This window comes from Protopterus annectens, chromosome 3.part0, assembly GCF_019279795.1.
Source record: "Protopterus annectens isolate FY-2018-M chromosome 3.part0, PAN1.0, whole genome shotgun sequence".
In the NCBI taxonomy this organism is placed as follows: domain Eukaryota; kingdom Metazoa; phylum Chordata; order Ceratodontiformes; family Protopteridae; genus Protopterus; species Protopterus annectens.
Genome location: NC_056731.1, coordinates 1,925,579,255 through 1,925,595,261, shown reverse-complemented (window position 1 = coordinate 1,925,595,261; position 16,007 = coordinate 1,925,579,255). Strand labels below are relative to the sequence as shown.

Below are 16,007 nucleotides of genomic sequence, written 5' to 3'. Positions count from 1 at the left end.
CATATCTCGTGGACCAATATGGTTGTGAGGCCTACACTAACATTTCAGATCAACCACATGCTGTACGTCACGCACATAGGTACTCACAAATACTTATCTTTCATGACATGGTAGGTAGACCTGGGTAATACACGTTCATCTATGGGCCGTCCTGACAAGGACTTCTTGGATGGCGAATGGGCAGATATTGGGCGAATGCTCTGACCATTGGTAGGGTTGCCACTTTTTCATATGACCTGGATGGGACATTTTCATGGCACACATCTGAGTTTACAGGCCAACACATACCCACAGTCATTACAAAGGATAGTACTTTAGTTTCATGCCTACATACAAGCTTTTATTGTTGTGGTGGTGTAATTCCTTATTCACTTTCATTGACTTGCTTATTCTGTTTCTTGTAACATATAGGTATTTTATATATGGACATACGTACTGTATGGGACTATTTCATAACATATGGGACATAATTATGTCCTACTATCGCAGGACATTTCTCATTTATTATGAATTTGGTATGGACACACCTGCCTAGAGGGGGACTGTCCCTCACAATGTGGGACAGGTGGTAACCCATACCATTGGGCTAGGCTTGGCAATTGGCAGCACACTAACACGATGCGTTTTGCTTCCACTTGATATAACTAGCGACACTACAATGGAATACGGGCACAGGGTTTTAAATATCTTTGTTCAAGGGACGGGGACTCAATGTTCAGCTATGTGCCTTTGTGTTTACTTCTTATTGTGGTGTTCGCAAGTTGTCTTGTATGCTTTGCATACATTTCAGTATCCACGGACACTGACAGGAGTGATTACTATTGGAGCCAGGCTGTACTAGTCAGCATTTTAGGTTGCGTGTATGCAGCCGACATGATCACGCCTCCGTGCAGCACTTGGATACGCCCCATGCACTCGTACACATTTCCTATGCACCTGGCCGTTACGGCAGCGTGCCTTCATTAATATGCATGTGGTGCTACTGCACCATCTCTACACCGCACGGTCGGTGCAAGGCTAACGCTGTCCTTGCGCCGAGCTTCATGAATCCCAGGGATAATCTTGTCAGACTCTATTTAATGTTTTTTGTTGATTTCTAGGCATCATCTGGGAAAGATATTAGTCAGTTTAGGTTACTAAATAGGACTAGGAATCCATGGATTTTTAGATTGTTTTTAAAATTAACAATTATTTTACTGTCTTCAATCATTTCTTTTATTCTTCTCCTAAGCTGTACTTTACATGCGAGCACTTAACATTTGAAAACTCATTTTCCTTTTCAAAGAAATTCTTATATAGATCTATAATACTATCTTTTGACACTTTTGTTGACTTTTCTAAACCAACAAACAATTTGTACATTGTAATGAAATATTAATTTTTTAAAAGTTTTAGCTCTTAATATCAATGGCATTAACAGTGCCAATAAATGCAAGTATTTTTTAAATATTTAAATTTCAACAAGGCCAACGTTATTTTTACTTCAGGAAACTTGTCTCTTAGAGAAAGATATCACATTTCTTACTAATAAAGACTATGAATTAATAGCAGCTACTTCATTCACAGAGAAAAAAACATGTGCTGCAATCCTATGCAGGAAGAGTATAGTTATGCCTTAACTTAGATATTCTTTTCTGATCCTACAGTCATATATAAAGGCATTGTTTTATCTTATTTTATATGTCAATCCGATGAAGCACTGACTGTGCGAAAGTGCTTATCCTGTTATTAAAACTTCATGTTAATAGCCGTGGTGATCGCTTTGATTTGTTGGTTTACACTTCTGATCCTACAGTCATGCTTGATTTAATGATATTATAATTTAATAAATAAATATCTCCAACTGCTAATATTTATTGGTTTCCTGGATTAGGGGCAAAAGTAATTATAGAATATTTAGAGATTAGTCAATCCTAAATGACGGGTAGTCTAATATTAGCTGGTGACTCAAATTGTATTTTATATAATGTTAGATACTGCTTTAAAACAACATAAGATTTTAGCACCTGCTAAATCTCTTAAAAAGTAGAAAAAAAAAGAATTTGCCATATACCTGGGATGAACAAGTGAAGAGTCTGAACCTATGGTATACAACCCACAATAAAACACAATGGCATAACAGAGCATATAGTTCTAAATGTTGGATATGTGGGTATGATTCATATGTTTTGGAAGTGTAAGAGCTCAGGATAAATGGAGGATAGGCTAATAAGGGTTGGGAAAAAAATGTTGGTAAAATATCTACATGTACTTAGAAGTCATTAGGACTATGGATGGAGGAGAAAGACATTGACTGAAAGAAAGAGGAAGTGACTATGACATTAATATCTTCCTTCATGCCCAAAATAGCGAATACAAGAGAAGGAAAACCTCACACCAGCTACTGCTGGGGAAAACATGTAGTGAATATTTGAAATTACATTATTATACACTTCATGCTATGGAAAAGAAGCCTGCAGGCTGGGTCTTAGTGATAGATTATTACTGGAACATGGCTATGTCCTGCGGATCATAATAAAAATTATGCATTTCTCCACAATATTAGATAGCTCAGCAAGATTGGTAATGTCTTGGTCATTTGTAAATATGTATAGAGTTATCTAGAACAGTTAGAAGATTATTACTGTCATATTGTTTTATAATATAATACAATATTAGATGTCTCTACAAGATTGCTAATATCTTGGTCATATTTAAACATGTATAGAGTTATCTAGAACAGTTAGAATAGTATTATTATCGTATTATTTTATAATATAATATGTTATGGATATGTTTTTCAGTGGTTCTTGTTTTCATTTTCTTTCTACAAGATATTTCAATAAAAATATTAAAAATACACATACATGCAGAAATTAAAAAAGCAAGGCAAAATGGATGGGCAATATATGAGAAAATGGAAAGAAAATTGTATTATATCCCACAACCTATATAAAACATTACCTGGTACAATGTATTTGGTGAGTGAACAGAGTGTCAGTACTGTCACAATAACAGAACATTGGGACACAGAGTAACATGACTGCGAGGTAAACATACTAGAACTTTTGGATACACAATTTATAAGAGGAAAAGGAGAGGTAAAATAAAAGAAAGAGCAGAATGTAAACATGAAAAAGAAAAAGATGATGTATTGTGAGCAATAAAAACAGTAGCAAAGTCTGCACATACGTTGTTTACAGAAATTATCATCAGTATGAAGAAGGGGAAAAGAAAATGTCTGATAATACATTTTCTGGCTGAATAAGAAAAGTGAAGTTCCAGCGATGAGGGTTTACTATACCTTATGTTAAATGGATTATGTTAGATGTAGCCAAATCTAGGTCACGATCATTCTTGATATCTTAGAAGAAGTGGGTCTTGGACAGCTACTACCTGAAACTACTTGTAAATGGGCACGTGCACAGTGACAGAGGAAGTCAGTTTTCCAAGTGAGTAGAACATTAGAAACAGCTGATCAGTAAAATGTAAGATTCACAATTATCTTAACTATGCAGTCAATCAAAAGTGAAGGTTTTGAAGTTCAGGAAAGCACACCATTAGAAAATGAAGCAGGCAGACATCGACATAATTTGTAACATTAGTGATACTTAAAATCCACCCTCAAGGAAGCGACAGGCCTTTGTATGAAATCAACATATAAATCAAACAAAAGGAAAAAACAGAATGGCTCTGGAATGAGATACCTTAAGTGATATGGGAAAATCATTCAGCAGCAAGTATAACAAACATGAAGACATAACAATAATCTACTAACACAAACTGGAGAAGGAAAGGTGATTAGAAATGCAAGGTTGCAAGCTGATGAAGAAAAAATAGGCAGCTCAATCAGAAATCTATATAGATAAAAGAGCAAAGAAGAGCCCATATTAGAATTGTTATGTTTTCTCAGGAAACCAGGACTCCTCATTTTTGGTTATATTCCTGAGCCTATTGCTGAGGAGGGAGACTTTCTACATGTTTGTAATATATACCTCCATTGATATGGACTGGATGTTTTTGCTTTTTAACTGCAACAGGGAGATGGTTCAAGGGTGAATTCAGGAGTTGCAAACTTCTTTTGACTATTGTAATAGACTGTGGATAATAATATTTATTACTGATTATTATTGATTAAGCATTTCTCATATATATATATATATATATATATACACATGGTGTGTGTGTGTGTGTGTGTGTGTGTGTGTGTGTGTGTGTGTGTGTGTGTGTGTGTGTGTGTGTGTGTGTGTGTGTGTGTGTGTGTGTGTGTGTGTGTGTGTGTGTGTGTGTGTGTGTCTGATTAGAACCCAAAGTTTTCCCCCCACAAGCTCTGTTCTTTGTCAACTAGAAATTGTGGGAATGAGGTAACCATGATGATTCGGAGGGTGACTGGTTTGAACCACATCAATTGTTTGGTCTGAATTGTTGGTGCTTTCTTCATTTGCCATCCTTTGACAGACTTAATGATCTGCACATAAAAACGTGACTGGAACCATTTCATCTTGTACTGGGATTGTGAATAACCTGGAGGCAGATACCACCTTCACCCCAGCTGTAAAATATATGGGATGGTAGGGAAATGATGAAAAAGCAGGACTACTGAATAAAAGTTTCTAGGTTCATTGATGAAGGACATTTTGCTTAAAAAATAACATTCATTAAAACTCCCTTCTCCACATAGCAGACCTAGAACATATTGGTGGTACTACATCCGTTAGCTGCCTGAGAATATCTGGGGGATCTCATAGCATGAGCTGGAGACTCTTGCTGAGGATTATAATACCTTTCCTAAAATAGACCATGCCTATTGGGAATAAAGTGGTCTGCAAGTAAACAATAAAATAAATAATAAATAAATAACAAAGATAAAAGGCATGCAATGTGGTCCACAACAAGTAAATAGTAAAATATGTAAATAATTACAAACAAAACGCAAAGATAAAAGGAGTACTTCAAAACTACAGAACAAAATATAGCTTATCCTCTATAAATTATCAGACAAGACAAAAAGAAAATGGAATGTTTTAGTTACCTGTCGACTTTTCATCTTCTGTTTTATGAGCTACTGGATGGAATTTTTCAGCTCTAACTGCTTCTTCTGCTTCAGATGTTCCAGGAATTGAACTTTCTGATGGACTCGCTAATTCTTTTATGTTACCTGAGAGTGGAGAAGAATATGATGTACTAGGAAGCATTTCAACAAAGGCAGAGCAAGAGGAAGAGGATGAGGATGAGATGGTTGATGCATAAGGCTGTGTAGATTGTGGCTCAGTAATGTCTACGGCATGGTGGTTGGAAGGAGGGTGGGTGTGGGACTTGCCTATAGGAAACATAGGCTGTGATGTAAGCGAAGAAGAGTGATCATCTGCTGGCCTTTCTGGGAAAGTGCATGTTTCAGTGTCTATCAATCCCTCAGAACTCAGAACACCAAAGGCATGGCTGTCACTGACTTGTTTTTCACACTGTTCACAAATGTCTTCTGATTCATCAGAGTCCTGCAGTTCTTCTTTAATTTGTGGTGAATGTGTCTCTGTCATAAGCTGCTGACTTGTGTCATCCTGTTCTGTTTTCATACATGTTGTTTCTCCTGAGGCTTTAGATCCCACCGTGCTAAAATCTTTCATCTCAAGAGTTTCTGAATCAATAATAGAAGCTAATTGTTCTGATCTGTCATACTCAGAAAACATCTGACTGTGTTTAGATATTACATTTATTTCTCTTGCACATTCTTCTGTTTTTTCAGGTTCATGGCTGAACCCAAAATGGGGTGTGACACTTAAAGAACACTTGGCAGAAGTACTGGGCACAATTTCTGCAACTGATGGTGAAACTTTATATTCTTCTACAGCCTCTGCAAATGAAGTTTCATTTTTGGCATGTGTTTCACCTTTTTGTAATGAATTCTCTACTGCTCTAGCCATAAATACATCATCATTTAGTTCATTCTGCATGTTGTGTCCAACCATACTATCCAGTGAAGCTTCTACACACTTGTTGTGTATTTCTTCTGGTTTGTTGATTTCCTTGAGGTCTTTTTGATCTTCTTCCAACTCTAAACCAACAGTGGTCTCATGTAAATCACCAACAAATTTGTGTTCATGGTCTGACTTTTGCAGCTCACGACTTGAAGATTCTGCTTCTGTATGACATGTTTCCAGATGAGAAGGTGCCATTTCCTGGTGAGAAGTGTCCTCATGGTAAGTAACAGATTCCTCTTTACATTCTACAGGCTGTAACTGACAAGCAGGGACTTCCTGGTCATTGACTTCCTCATCTTTTAGCGCAGATGCAGTTTCACCAATGTCATCCTGGCTGCCCTCATCATTTTTTCCCTTTAACCTAATCTCTGTGGCACTAGGACCACATGTACTGAGTGATGATGTTGTTTGCTGATCTTCACATTCTTTCGGCTTATTTTCATCAAAACAATCAGCATCACAGGCTCTGATGACAGCATGTTTTTGGGTCTCATTCTTTTGAGTATCTTGGGTAGCACTTTGCAAAACAAGATCCTGCTCTAAGTTTTTAACCACCACACCTGTGTCATTTGTGGAAGCATCAGCAAATGATCTTCCTTCAACTTCTGTAAGTTCTTGATTTTGTTTAGCTATCCATTCAATCGGTGACTTTTTTTCATAGTCTGTGCCAAGTTTATTTTTTTCATTTTCTTTAACACTTGTGGGCTCTTCACTCTCTTCAGCTCGATCTTCAATGACTGAGATTTTTTCATTGTCTACAGGTTCTCCATTTGTGTCAGAAGATTTTTTATCAGTCTCATCTGAATTAACAATAAGCAGCTTTTCATTAACATCTGTGGTGTTTTTATCTGATTCAGACATGTTGTTTATGGTTAATGTTCTATTATCAATGAGCTTTTCATCTGTTTTATCCAAACTTTCATCAAAAGGTGTTTGTCTGCATTCCACGAGCACTTGTCTTGCTATATTTTGGCAATCAGTGATGACTGCTTCTTCAAGAAATGTAAATATTTTATCTGTTTTATTTGGACCAACAATATATGACTTTTCCAAAGTTATGTCTTTGGGTGCTGATAAGATTTCACAGAGATTTGTAAGGTCATTTTCTACTGCCTTTGTGGTACCAGTTACTTGTATTTCTTCCAGCTGTACATGCTTTTCATTCAACTTAGTTGAGTTATTTGAGAGCAGTTTTTCTTCATGGTGTGTTGGTTGTCTGTGTGATATACGAGGACTGTCAGTGAATAACTTTTCTTCACAATTTGTGGAGTCTGTATCTTCTTTAGCTGAACAGTTGTTTTCTTCAAGGCTTGTTTGGCCTTCGTCTGACTCAGCAGGACTGTCACTGGATGCTATTTCTTCACTACCTATGGGTGCTTCAGCTAAATCAGTCTTGCTGCCAGAGACTGACTTTGCTCCAAGATCTATGGAGAGATTTTCAGCTGTAACTGGAATAGCAGCAAATGAGGTTTCTTTAAGATATGCAGGCTGTAGTTTTATTTCATGTGAGTCATCAAGATGTGAATAAACATTCATGAGTTTTTGAGGTTCACCTTCTCTAGCCATACTTTCTTGCTGATATGCACTCTCCTCATCATGTTCACCAGACTTTTCACTGTACAGCATTTCTCCCATGTCTGTAGGCTCCTCATCAGATTCAGTTAGACTGTCTGTGATGGATTTTTCTCTGAGGTCTGATGGGTCTTCATCTGTTTCAGTTGGACTGTCAGACAATGATCTATCTCCTTTGTCGATAGGATTTTCAAATACTGCATTTGTATTATTAATGAGTATATTTTCTCCAGGGTCTGTTGACTCATTATTTGCTTTTGTGGAACTTTCACTGAATGTTTTTTCTCCATTACTTACTTCTGCGTCTGTTTCAGATGGTCTGCAACTGAGTGACTTCTTTCCAGATGCTTTAGCTAGGCTATCTGTAAACACAGTTTTGTCAAGATATGATGTCTGTTTGTCCGTTTCATCTAACATGTCACTACACATTTCTGCATGGTCTGTGAATTCTTGACTTTTATCCACAGATGACATGCTTACAAGATCACAAGAATCCTTTTGTGTTTTAGCAGAAATTAGAGGGACTATCTTTTTTTCATGGTCTATGAGCTCTTCATTCATTTCAGTGATGATATCAGAAACTGATTTTTCTTCAAGGTATGGAGGTTGTTTGCCTTGTTTAGATGGCTTATCACTGTAGAGCCTTTCCCCAAGATCTGTGGATTGTGCTCTCTTCGGACCATCATTCGATGAATTAATTCCTAGTTCTCCTGATGTTTCATTTACTTCATTTGGACTATCAGTGCATGTTTTTTCTGTTAGGGCTGAAGACTCATCTGCTTCAGTCTGAATGCTATCTAATACTTGTCCAAAGCTTGTACCCTCTTTATCTGTTTCAACTAGATTACTGCTGAGTGATTTTTCTTCACTGCCTACGACATCATCATCTGTTTCAGATGGGCTATCATTCAGCAATATGTTTTCAGAATCTGCGGGCTCTTTATGCAGTTCATTTTGGCCATCAGTCAATAACTTTTCTTCAAGCTCTTTTGGCTCTTCAGCTACTTCACATAGACTACCACTGCATGATTTTTCTCCAATATTTGATGTTTTTTGATTTTCCTCATGTGATCTATCACTGACCGCCATTTTTCCAACTGAAGTTATGTTATCAAATGAAATTTGCTCTTCTTTTCTTTCAGTCAGACTACTGATGAATAGCTTGCCTTCAGGTTCTGCAGTTATTTTCTCCTCTTTGTTTGAGCTATCAGTTATTGTTTTCTCTTTGAGCTTAGTGGGATACCTTGTTTTTTCATTTTGGCTGTTACTGTGTGACATGTTTGCATCCTCTGGAAATTCTTGTGTTACTTGAGATGGATCATCAGTTAATGACTGATCTTTATTTGTGGTTTGCTCATCTGTTTCATATAGAGTCTCTGTGAATGTCTTTTCTTTGAGGGCTACTTCATCATCATCATCATCATCATCTTCTTCTTCTTTTGCTTCTGCTTCTGCTAGATCACCAGATAATGATGTCTCTCCAAAGTTTGCATGTTTTTCATCCACTTTAACTTGACTATCAGTGAACGATTGTTCTTCAGGATATGTAGGGACTTCATTCATAATAATGGATGATGTATTAGTAATTTCTATGAATTGTTCAACTATTTCTGTTCTAGTATCATCAAACTGCTTTATTCCAAAGTCTTGGGGTTGATTTTCTGCCTTTTTTCTGCTGTCAGCATCTAATCTTTTTCTAACATTGTCATGTTCTACATTTATTTCATCAGCAGAGGATACAGTATCTATTGTTTTTTTTTTCTTATATGCGGGTAGTGTTTGTCTGGGGACTGCAGTTTCTGTATTAGTGCAAGGCATATTACTGCTATATGAGTTTTGAATATGATCGACTGACTTTTCACTGGTGTCACTCAAGTTGTTGCTGTCTGATTCTTCTTCAGCACCTCTTGGTTCTTCACATGGTACAACGAGCTGCTCTGCACTGTTTTTATCATCTTCAGAAGGACTAAGTTCTGCTAAACTGTTAAGATTTTTCATAGGTTCATTAGGATATCCAGGAGAAATATTAAGGTTATTGGTGGTTTCTGTGATTTTAGAACTAACATTGCTGGAATCAAGTTGACAATGGACTTTTATATAATCTTCAGATGTACTTTTGCTTTCTATATAACCTCTTGAGATATTGTTATCCTTGTTATATGAAGGAATTTCAGTGACGTGCACAGCTGCATGTGTGCATGGAACCGATACAGACGCTGTGTTGCGCACAGGCATTTTATCATGATGTTCTGAATTGCATGATTCTAGAGGTGTGCAATAGGATAAAGACCCGGAATCTTGTGAATCAGTTACAGATGTGTGTATCATTGTGACTTGGTTTGTGTCACTTGTATTAGTTTTAGAGCTATTTTCTGACTCCTTATCTATGTCTTTAGCCACACATTTACTTGTACTTTCACTATGGGAATAATTTATGAGACATTCTTCAAGTTCCTTTTGTAGATTTGCAAGTTTATCATGCTGATGTTCTTCCACTAAAATTTCAAGCATTCCAGTAGGTAAAAGTGCATTAGTATCATCTGATGTACAAAGTACTGTACTTTCTTGTAAGGCATTGTAACTATCTGAACCACTTTCTGTGGGGCTTAGGTTTGCTTCTTTGCATAGAGAGGCATCTGTATAAATAGCTGAGTGATCTGTTGAGTTTTCCAGTGTTTTAACATTTTCTTTTAAATTTTCTACATCATTTTCACTCACATTAGTTTCTGAGTAATGCAATGATTCTTTGCTAGTTATGGTTTGTGAAAGTGCATCTGTATTGCCGTCAATAACTATTTTTCTATACATTTCAGTTTCTTTAGTTGACTGTATATCACATGTTCTGCCACTGGTATTCTTTTTGTTTGTCTTATGTTTTAGCTTATTCAGTGATCCTAACTGTGTTTTGGTTTGTAACACAAATGTCTTGCTGTTGTTTGAATTAGACAACTCCACTGCACCTTTCTCAGGAGAAATATCGGAGTTGCCATTTATATCTCTTACAATGTTTGTCACTATTTCAGTGTTTGATACTTCTGATATTTTGCAAACTTCAGTATCTGCAGGGATAATGCTACCAGATTTTAAATCATCTACAAGTTTTTCATACACTTTAGTATCTCCAGGAGTATCACTTTTAACTCCTGAGTCACCTGTTGAGCTTTGAATGTTGTCATGACAAAAATAACCAAAGGTGCCATCTAGTAGGTCATGCAACAATTTTTCTTTTGCTTCTTCTTCTTCTGAAGAAGAAGAAGCATGAGAAGAAAGGTCTTTGGAAGCAGTTACTGAGCCCACATCTGTTGTAGTGATAATGTTTTCTTCTGGTGTTTCATAAATCTTCATTTCTGAATAAAGATTGATCTTATACATTGGGTTATCAACAGTAGTTTCAATTCCTTTCATAGTTAAATCAGCTTTTGCTTGCATATATTCTACGGATTCTAAAGGTTCAGTGGTATCATATTTTAGATGGTTTGCCTGCATGTGATAGTCCTCTGAACTAACAAAATGATCATCTTGAAAACCATGTATTGACTGTTCACATGCTCTAGTGTCTGGAATGACATGTGAACTATCTTTGGAATCAGCTACTAAGCTTTCCTTTTCTTCTTTATAGGAGGCATCTTTGTCTGTTGTCCATGTCTTGGTTTTTAAAGGTGTATTGTTGCTACATTTTGAGACAGCCCCTGAGATTTCCCCACTTACACTTTTTGCAGAATGGGAACTCTTATTTATTATGTCATTATCTCTTATTGGAGTTACTTCAGCATTTAAAATGGCAGATGTGCCATATTGCAGATTACTCACTGGGTTTACATTAATGTCCGACATAATTACTATCTGTTTCTTTAGTTCATCAGTTGTGGAAAAAGTATGTGCATTATCTTGCAAACTTTCTTTTGAGATATCGGATGATGCCAAGTGTGAAAAGGTATGAACACTATCTTTCATGTGAGAATTGTTTTCTTTTTCAGTTCCTTCGGATGATAAAAAATCATTGCTTTCATTACTGTAGTCATCTGCATGCATGCTGTCCACCTCAGTTTGTTTGCAAACAAATAAGTGCTCACTATGGGAAGAAGGAGTCGACTGATTTGTCTCAATTGGTGAATTACAGCCCCGTTCATCTCTATCTCTCATTGACTGATTTTCTAAATTGCTGTCAGAATCAATATATGTCAGGCTGCCACCATCTGAGTCATTTGTTGATACCATATGTGCTTCAGTACCTGTTGGAGTCCTAATATCATCATTCGAGATATTGAAGGGCATTTCCCATGCTTCTGCTTGTGAAGAAATATGACTGTTATCCCTGTCTGAATGTTCTGCTTTATGTTTGACAGCACTTGGCAGATTGTCACATCTAGTAAAGTCTTGTGCTTCTTTTTCAAATGAAGACAGCACACCTTGCAAAACAGGACTGTGTTTTTCACTCAGGACTGCTTTCATATTGATTGGCTGTTCCTTGTGAATCTCTTCAGCCAAAAGTGGTGATGATTCTTGCACTGTTACTATATTAAAAAATGTGTCATCTTTTTTTCTGGTATGCTCATCACATTGTACATCCACATTTAAAGCCTTTCCCAGTGATCCTTCAATAGATTCTTTTAAAATTCCTTGCTGTTGTAACATACCTGTATCACATAGATTTGGTGCCTTTGATTTAGCTGTGAAAGTGAAAGAATGTTTGTCATGTGAATCGTTTTCTAAGGAATACTCAGAATTGGTTTCTTCTCCCATCACATTTGACATTTTATACTCTTTTTCCTTCGAACTGAGCTCCTCTGTATCACACGAAATATTGTTTATGACATTGTCAGAAGTAGAAAATGATTCATTTTCATCTTCAGAGATGTTTGATTCAGTTGATATTTCCATTTCACTCTCACTTCCTGACTCTGATAAATCCTGGTTCATTCCATATGTCTCTTTTACACATTCGTCAGTACCATCTGTTATGGCATAAGTCTCTGTGCTGTACAGTCTTTCATCTTCATCTCCATCAAATGAAACTGATGCTGAAGATTCAGAAGTATCATCCTGAAAAGCGAAAGACTCATCCACACCTTCATTAATTGAATTATCAGACAATGACTGCAAGAAGGATTCTGAACTCTCATCTTCAATTAGACTATCTGTTACTCCACTTGCATCCTCACTTACAACTGTTCCAGCTGTAGAAAGCATTGTAATTTCTACAGAGTCTGCTGCAAAAATTAAACTACCTTGAAAGGGCAGAAAACTTGCTGGAATCATGAATTCATTGTTTGTTTCATCTGAATTATTGATAGAAATTTCAAGTGGAGAACTGTTATTTAAGACATGAGTTCTGTGTAATAGTTGAGAAACCAGTGTGGACTGAGACATTGTGCTAGGTTCTGTTGGCGACTGATCAGAAAATAAATCAGATGTTTTGTCTTGTGATGATATTTCTATCTGACACGCTTCATGGTTGCTTGGTGTAGAAATAATATTTACAGAAAGATGATCAGAAGTACCTTGATGCATGGTCTGATCTTCACTAGAACTATAACATAAGAAATGTTCATGTAGCTCCTTTTCTTCCTCACTTGACTCCTGAACAGAATTTTCAGGAGTTTCTAATGATGCTGTATCCTGATTTTTAATCAATTCCATTTTAGTGCAGTATTCTGAAGATGTTGAGAAATGTGACACCTTAGCTTGCTCATTTAATTCCATACCTTTTTGTGCAATTTCTTCCCCCTGAATATTAGATTTAATAGATAGCAGCATATTACACTCAGTTTTCTTTGGGCCATCTTCCTTCGTATTTGTACCGACTCCTACTTCCCTTAAATTAGATTGGTGATATGAGTGTGTGTGTTTTCCTAATGATTCTTCCATTAATTCATCTGCAAATTCTGAAAGTGACTCCACAAAAGAGGCTGGAACTTCCATTGTTTCAGACTCAGCTATTAGGTTTGGGGAGGGGGAAGAGGAAATGCTAGAAGTAAAGGAAGATGTCCAGCTTCCACCCTCAGCAGTTATGTAAGACCCTGATGGGGAAGTTGGAGGGGAAGGTAGTATTTCCTCTTCTGAGAATACAATTTGCTCAGCAGTGGGAGAAGATAATCCTTGCTCCCCAAGGAAGTCAATCTGCTCTTCATGTAAGTCTGATTTTATATAGAAATCTCTGAGATGTGAATATACTGTTCTAGTAGGAGTTGATGGTGCTGTGAAATATAAATCAGGATCTATGCTACATGTAGTCTTATCCTCTTTTATATGAGAATATGTTAAAATATTATCAAAGTGCAGTTCTTCTTTGGTAAATTCCAAAGATGATGAAGGCACATCATTCCTAGTTTCTCCCTGAGATAATAAATGTTCTTCTCTAGTGCACTCTTTTTCTGTTTCCTTATATTCTGACTGTAAAGAATCAGAAAGCTTAACACAATAGCCTTCTGCAAATTCCATGGCTTTTAATTCCTTGCTAAAATTTGCAGTAGGCAATGTCCCCAAATCTTGTTTACTTCCAGCACCAATAGCTGATTCGACATTTTGTTCTGACATTTTGCCACTTACTGTAGCGCTTGTGCCCATATTGGTGCTGGTTGGTACCACACAAGTGGTATTTATAGGCACTAAGTCCGTTGTGTCAAGAGGGAAATTTTTAACATCCTGAGCCAAGTTATCCAGTGGGTTGTTTGCATTTTGTTCCATGTTGCTGAGCTGCGTCTCCTCTCCCATAACTATCCTAGTGTCAGGAATACTGGCATTCCTTGTGTTGTCCAATGCCTCTGTACTTTGACGTAACTTTAAATGTTTCCCCTCACTACATTCTTCTGCTTCTTTAGGGCTGCATGGATCTGCTGGAGTATGTAATGTAACTGGTGGAAATTTAATACTGGGGCTGTCAATTCCTGAATCACAGCTTGCCCCCTCAGGCTGTGGTCTGTCGCCTTTGTCTGTCTGATGATGGAGTGAGCTGGCTGTGTAATATACTGCAGCATCAACAGCTTTACATATGGGATTACTGGTTTGAGGAGTTTGTGCTGTCATTGGGAGTTTTGGAGAAGAATTATCATCACTAGGTGTTGAAGCACAGGAAACATTAAGCGACTTGTCTATGGCAGAGCAGAAAATGATAAGAGAGTTGACAAAAATAGAAAATAAGAAAGTATGGAAACAAAACAGGACGGGGAAGAGACAGAAATAAAACCATTAGTTTCATTAGCTGCAACATTTTTTCATAGTTATTTTTAAATACATATATGTATACATGTATACATATCAAAGGTTCATAGGTTCATAGGTGTTTATTAGGCTAATGACCACAAGGGCCTTTTTAAGCATAGCCATGCATCCCAAATCTCTAACAAGTTCCGGTACCCTTGATAAGTGTAAGCAGGGGTTTGGGAGATGAAACATTTACAAGCAGGGACCTGGGAGATGAACCATTCACAGGTTGCCTGTGCCCATTAGAGACATAGATGCCAATATATACATGTCTTTACTAAACATTGTTTTACTTTAATGATCTGTCTTAGGGGGTGCTTCTCTTCTGACATTTCCTTTTGTCATAGTTTCTTTTATGCCAGTGATCATTTTACTAAATACAGATCTTGCTGTCTTCTCTAACAGAAATGAAAATAATCTGATTCTCAGCTCCAACAAAACGTAAATTATGCATTTTTGTGCTCCAGACTAAAATACAATCTGGAATTGATCAACCTGATTTATGAGATAAATTTGCTTCTTCCTTCAAATCCACTGACATCATACTTGACTATTCTTGAATTTATATTCTTTCATAAGCTAAATGTGTGTCAATCTGCACATAAAATATGAAAGCAGAGGCTAGCTTATAAGGCCACACATGCACTAGCCCATTCAGGTCACTCTATTACCATCCATGACATAGTCTTTTCTTTGCTATTACATGAGTCTGTGGCCTTCACAGGTATCTTACTTCTTCTGGCCTGGTATATAACTTGAAAAATAATATTACTTTACTTTATCTATTCTGACTGTTCTTCGCTGTTTGCTGGCTCAAGTGCTAAGGCCCTGATACTGGTTTCCATTTTCCCTGGAAAATGCGTCACTTGGGCTGAAACACTAAGAGCATTGGTCTGTTTTTCTCTTATTTCTTTTAGTAGTTGACTCATATTAAACTATAGTTACAAGTTTAAGGCCTCCACACTTAAGATTAACAAGGGTCACATTTGCTTCAGCTACAGTGAAGTAATTTTCTGATTGCCTCACAAACTCTTCCTCACTAAACTAAAACAATAGCTGTGCTCTATTTACTGATAGTTTTGATTGTGTCTCTCCTTTCTTTTATCCATATACGTCAGTCCTTACTTTCTTATTTTCCTTGTCCTTTAATTTCTCTGTTTCTATTACAATGCAACTTAAAAAGAATTTCTTTATCCCATCCAAATGCTCCTGGTTCATTACAAGCAGTTTCACCTAACCTGTCTCCTTTCTAAGTCTCTTTTCTCTCAAAATTCA

At 36.8% G+C, this 16,007-nt stretch overlaps 1 protein-coding gene across 1 annotated transcript in view; it reads right to left on the bottom strand.

Annotated features, from left to right (window-relative positions):
- Window positions 1-16,007, bottom strand: part of LOC122797185 (serine-rich adhesin for platelets-like) — an 801,622-nt gene that overhangs the window by 381,904 nt on the left and 403,711 nt on the right. The window contains exon 2 of the mRNA XM_044066008.1: window positions 5,012-14,620. Coding sequence (XP_043921943.1) covers window positions 5,012-14,620 — 9,609 coding nt within the window. The remainder of the gene's footprint in view (window positions 1-5,011; window positions 14,621-16,007) is intronic.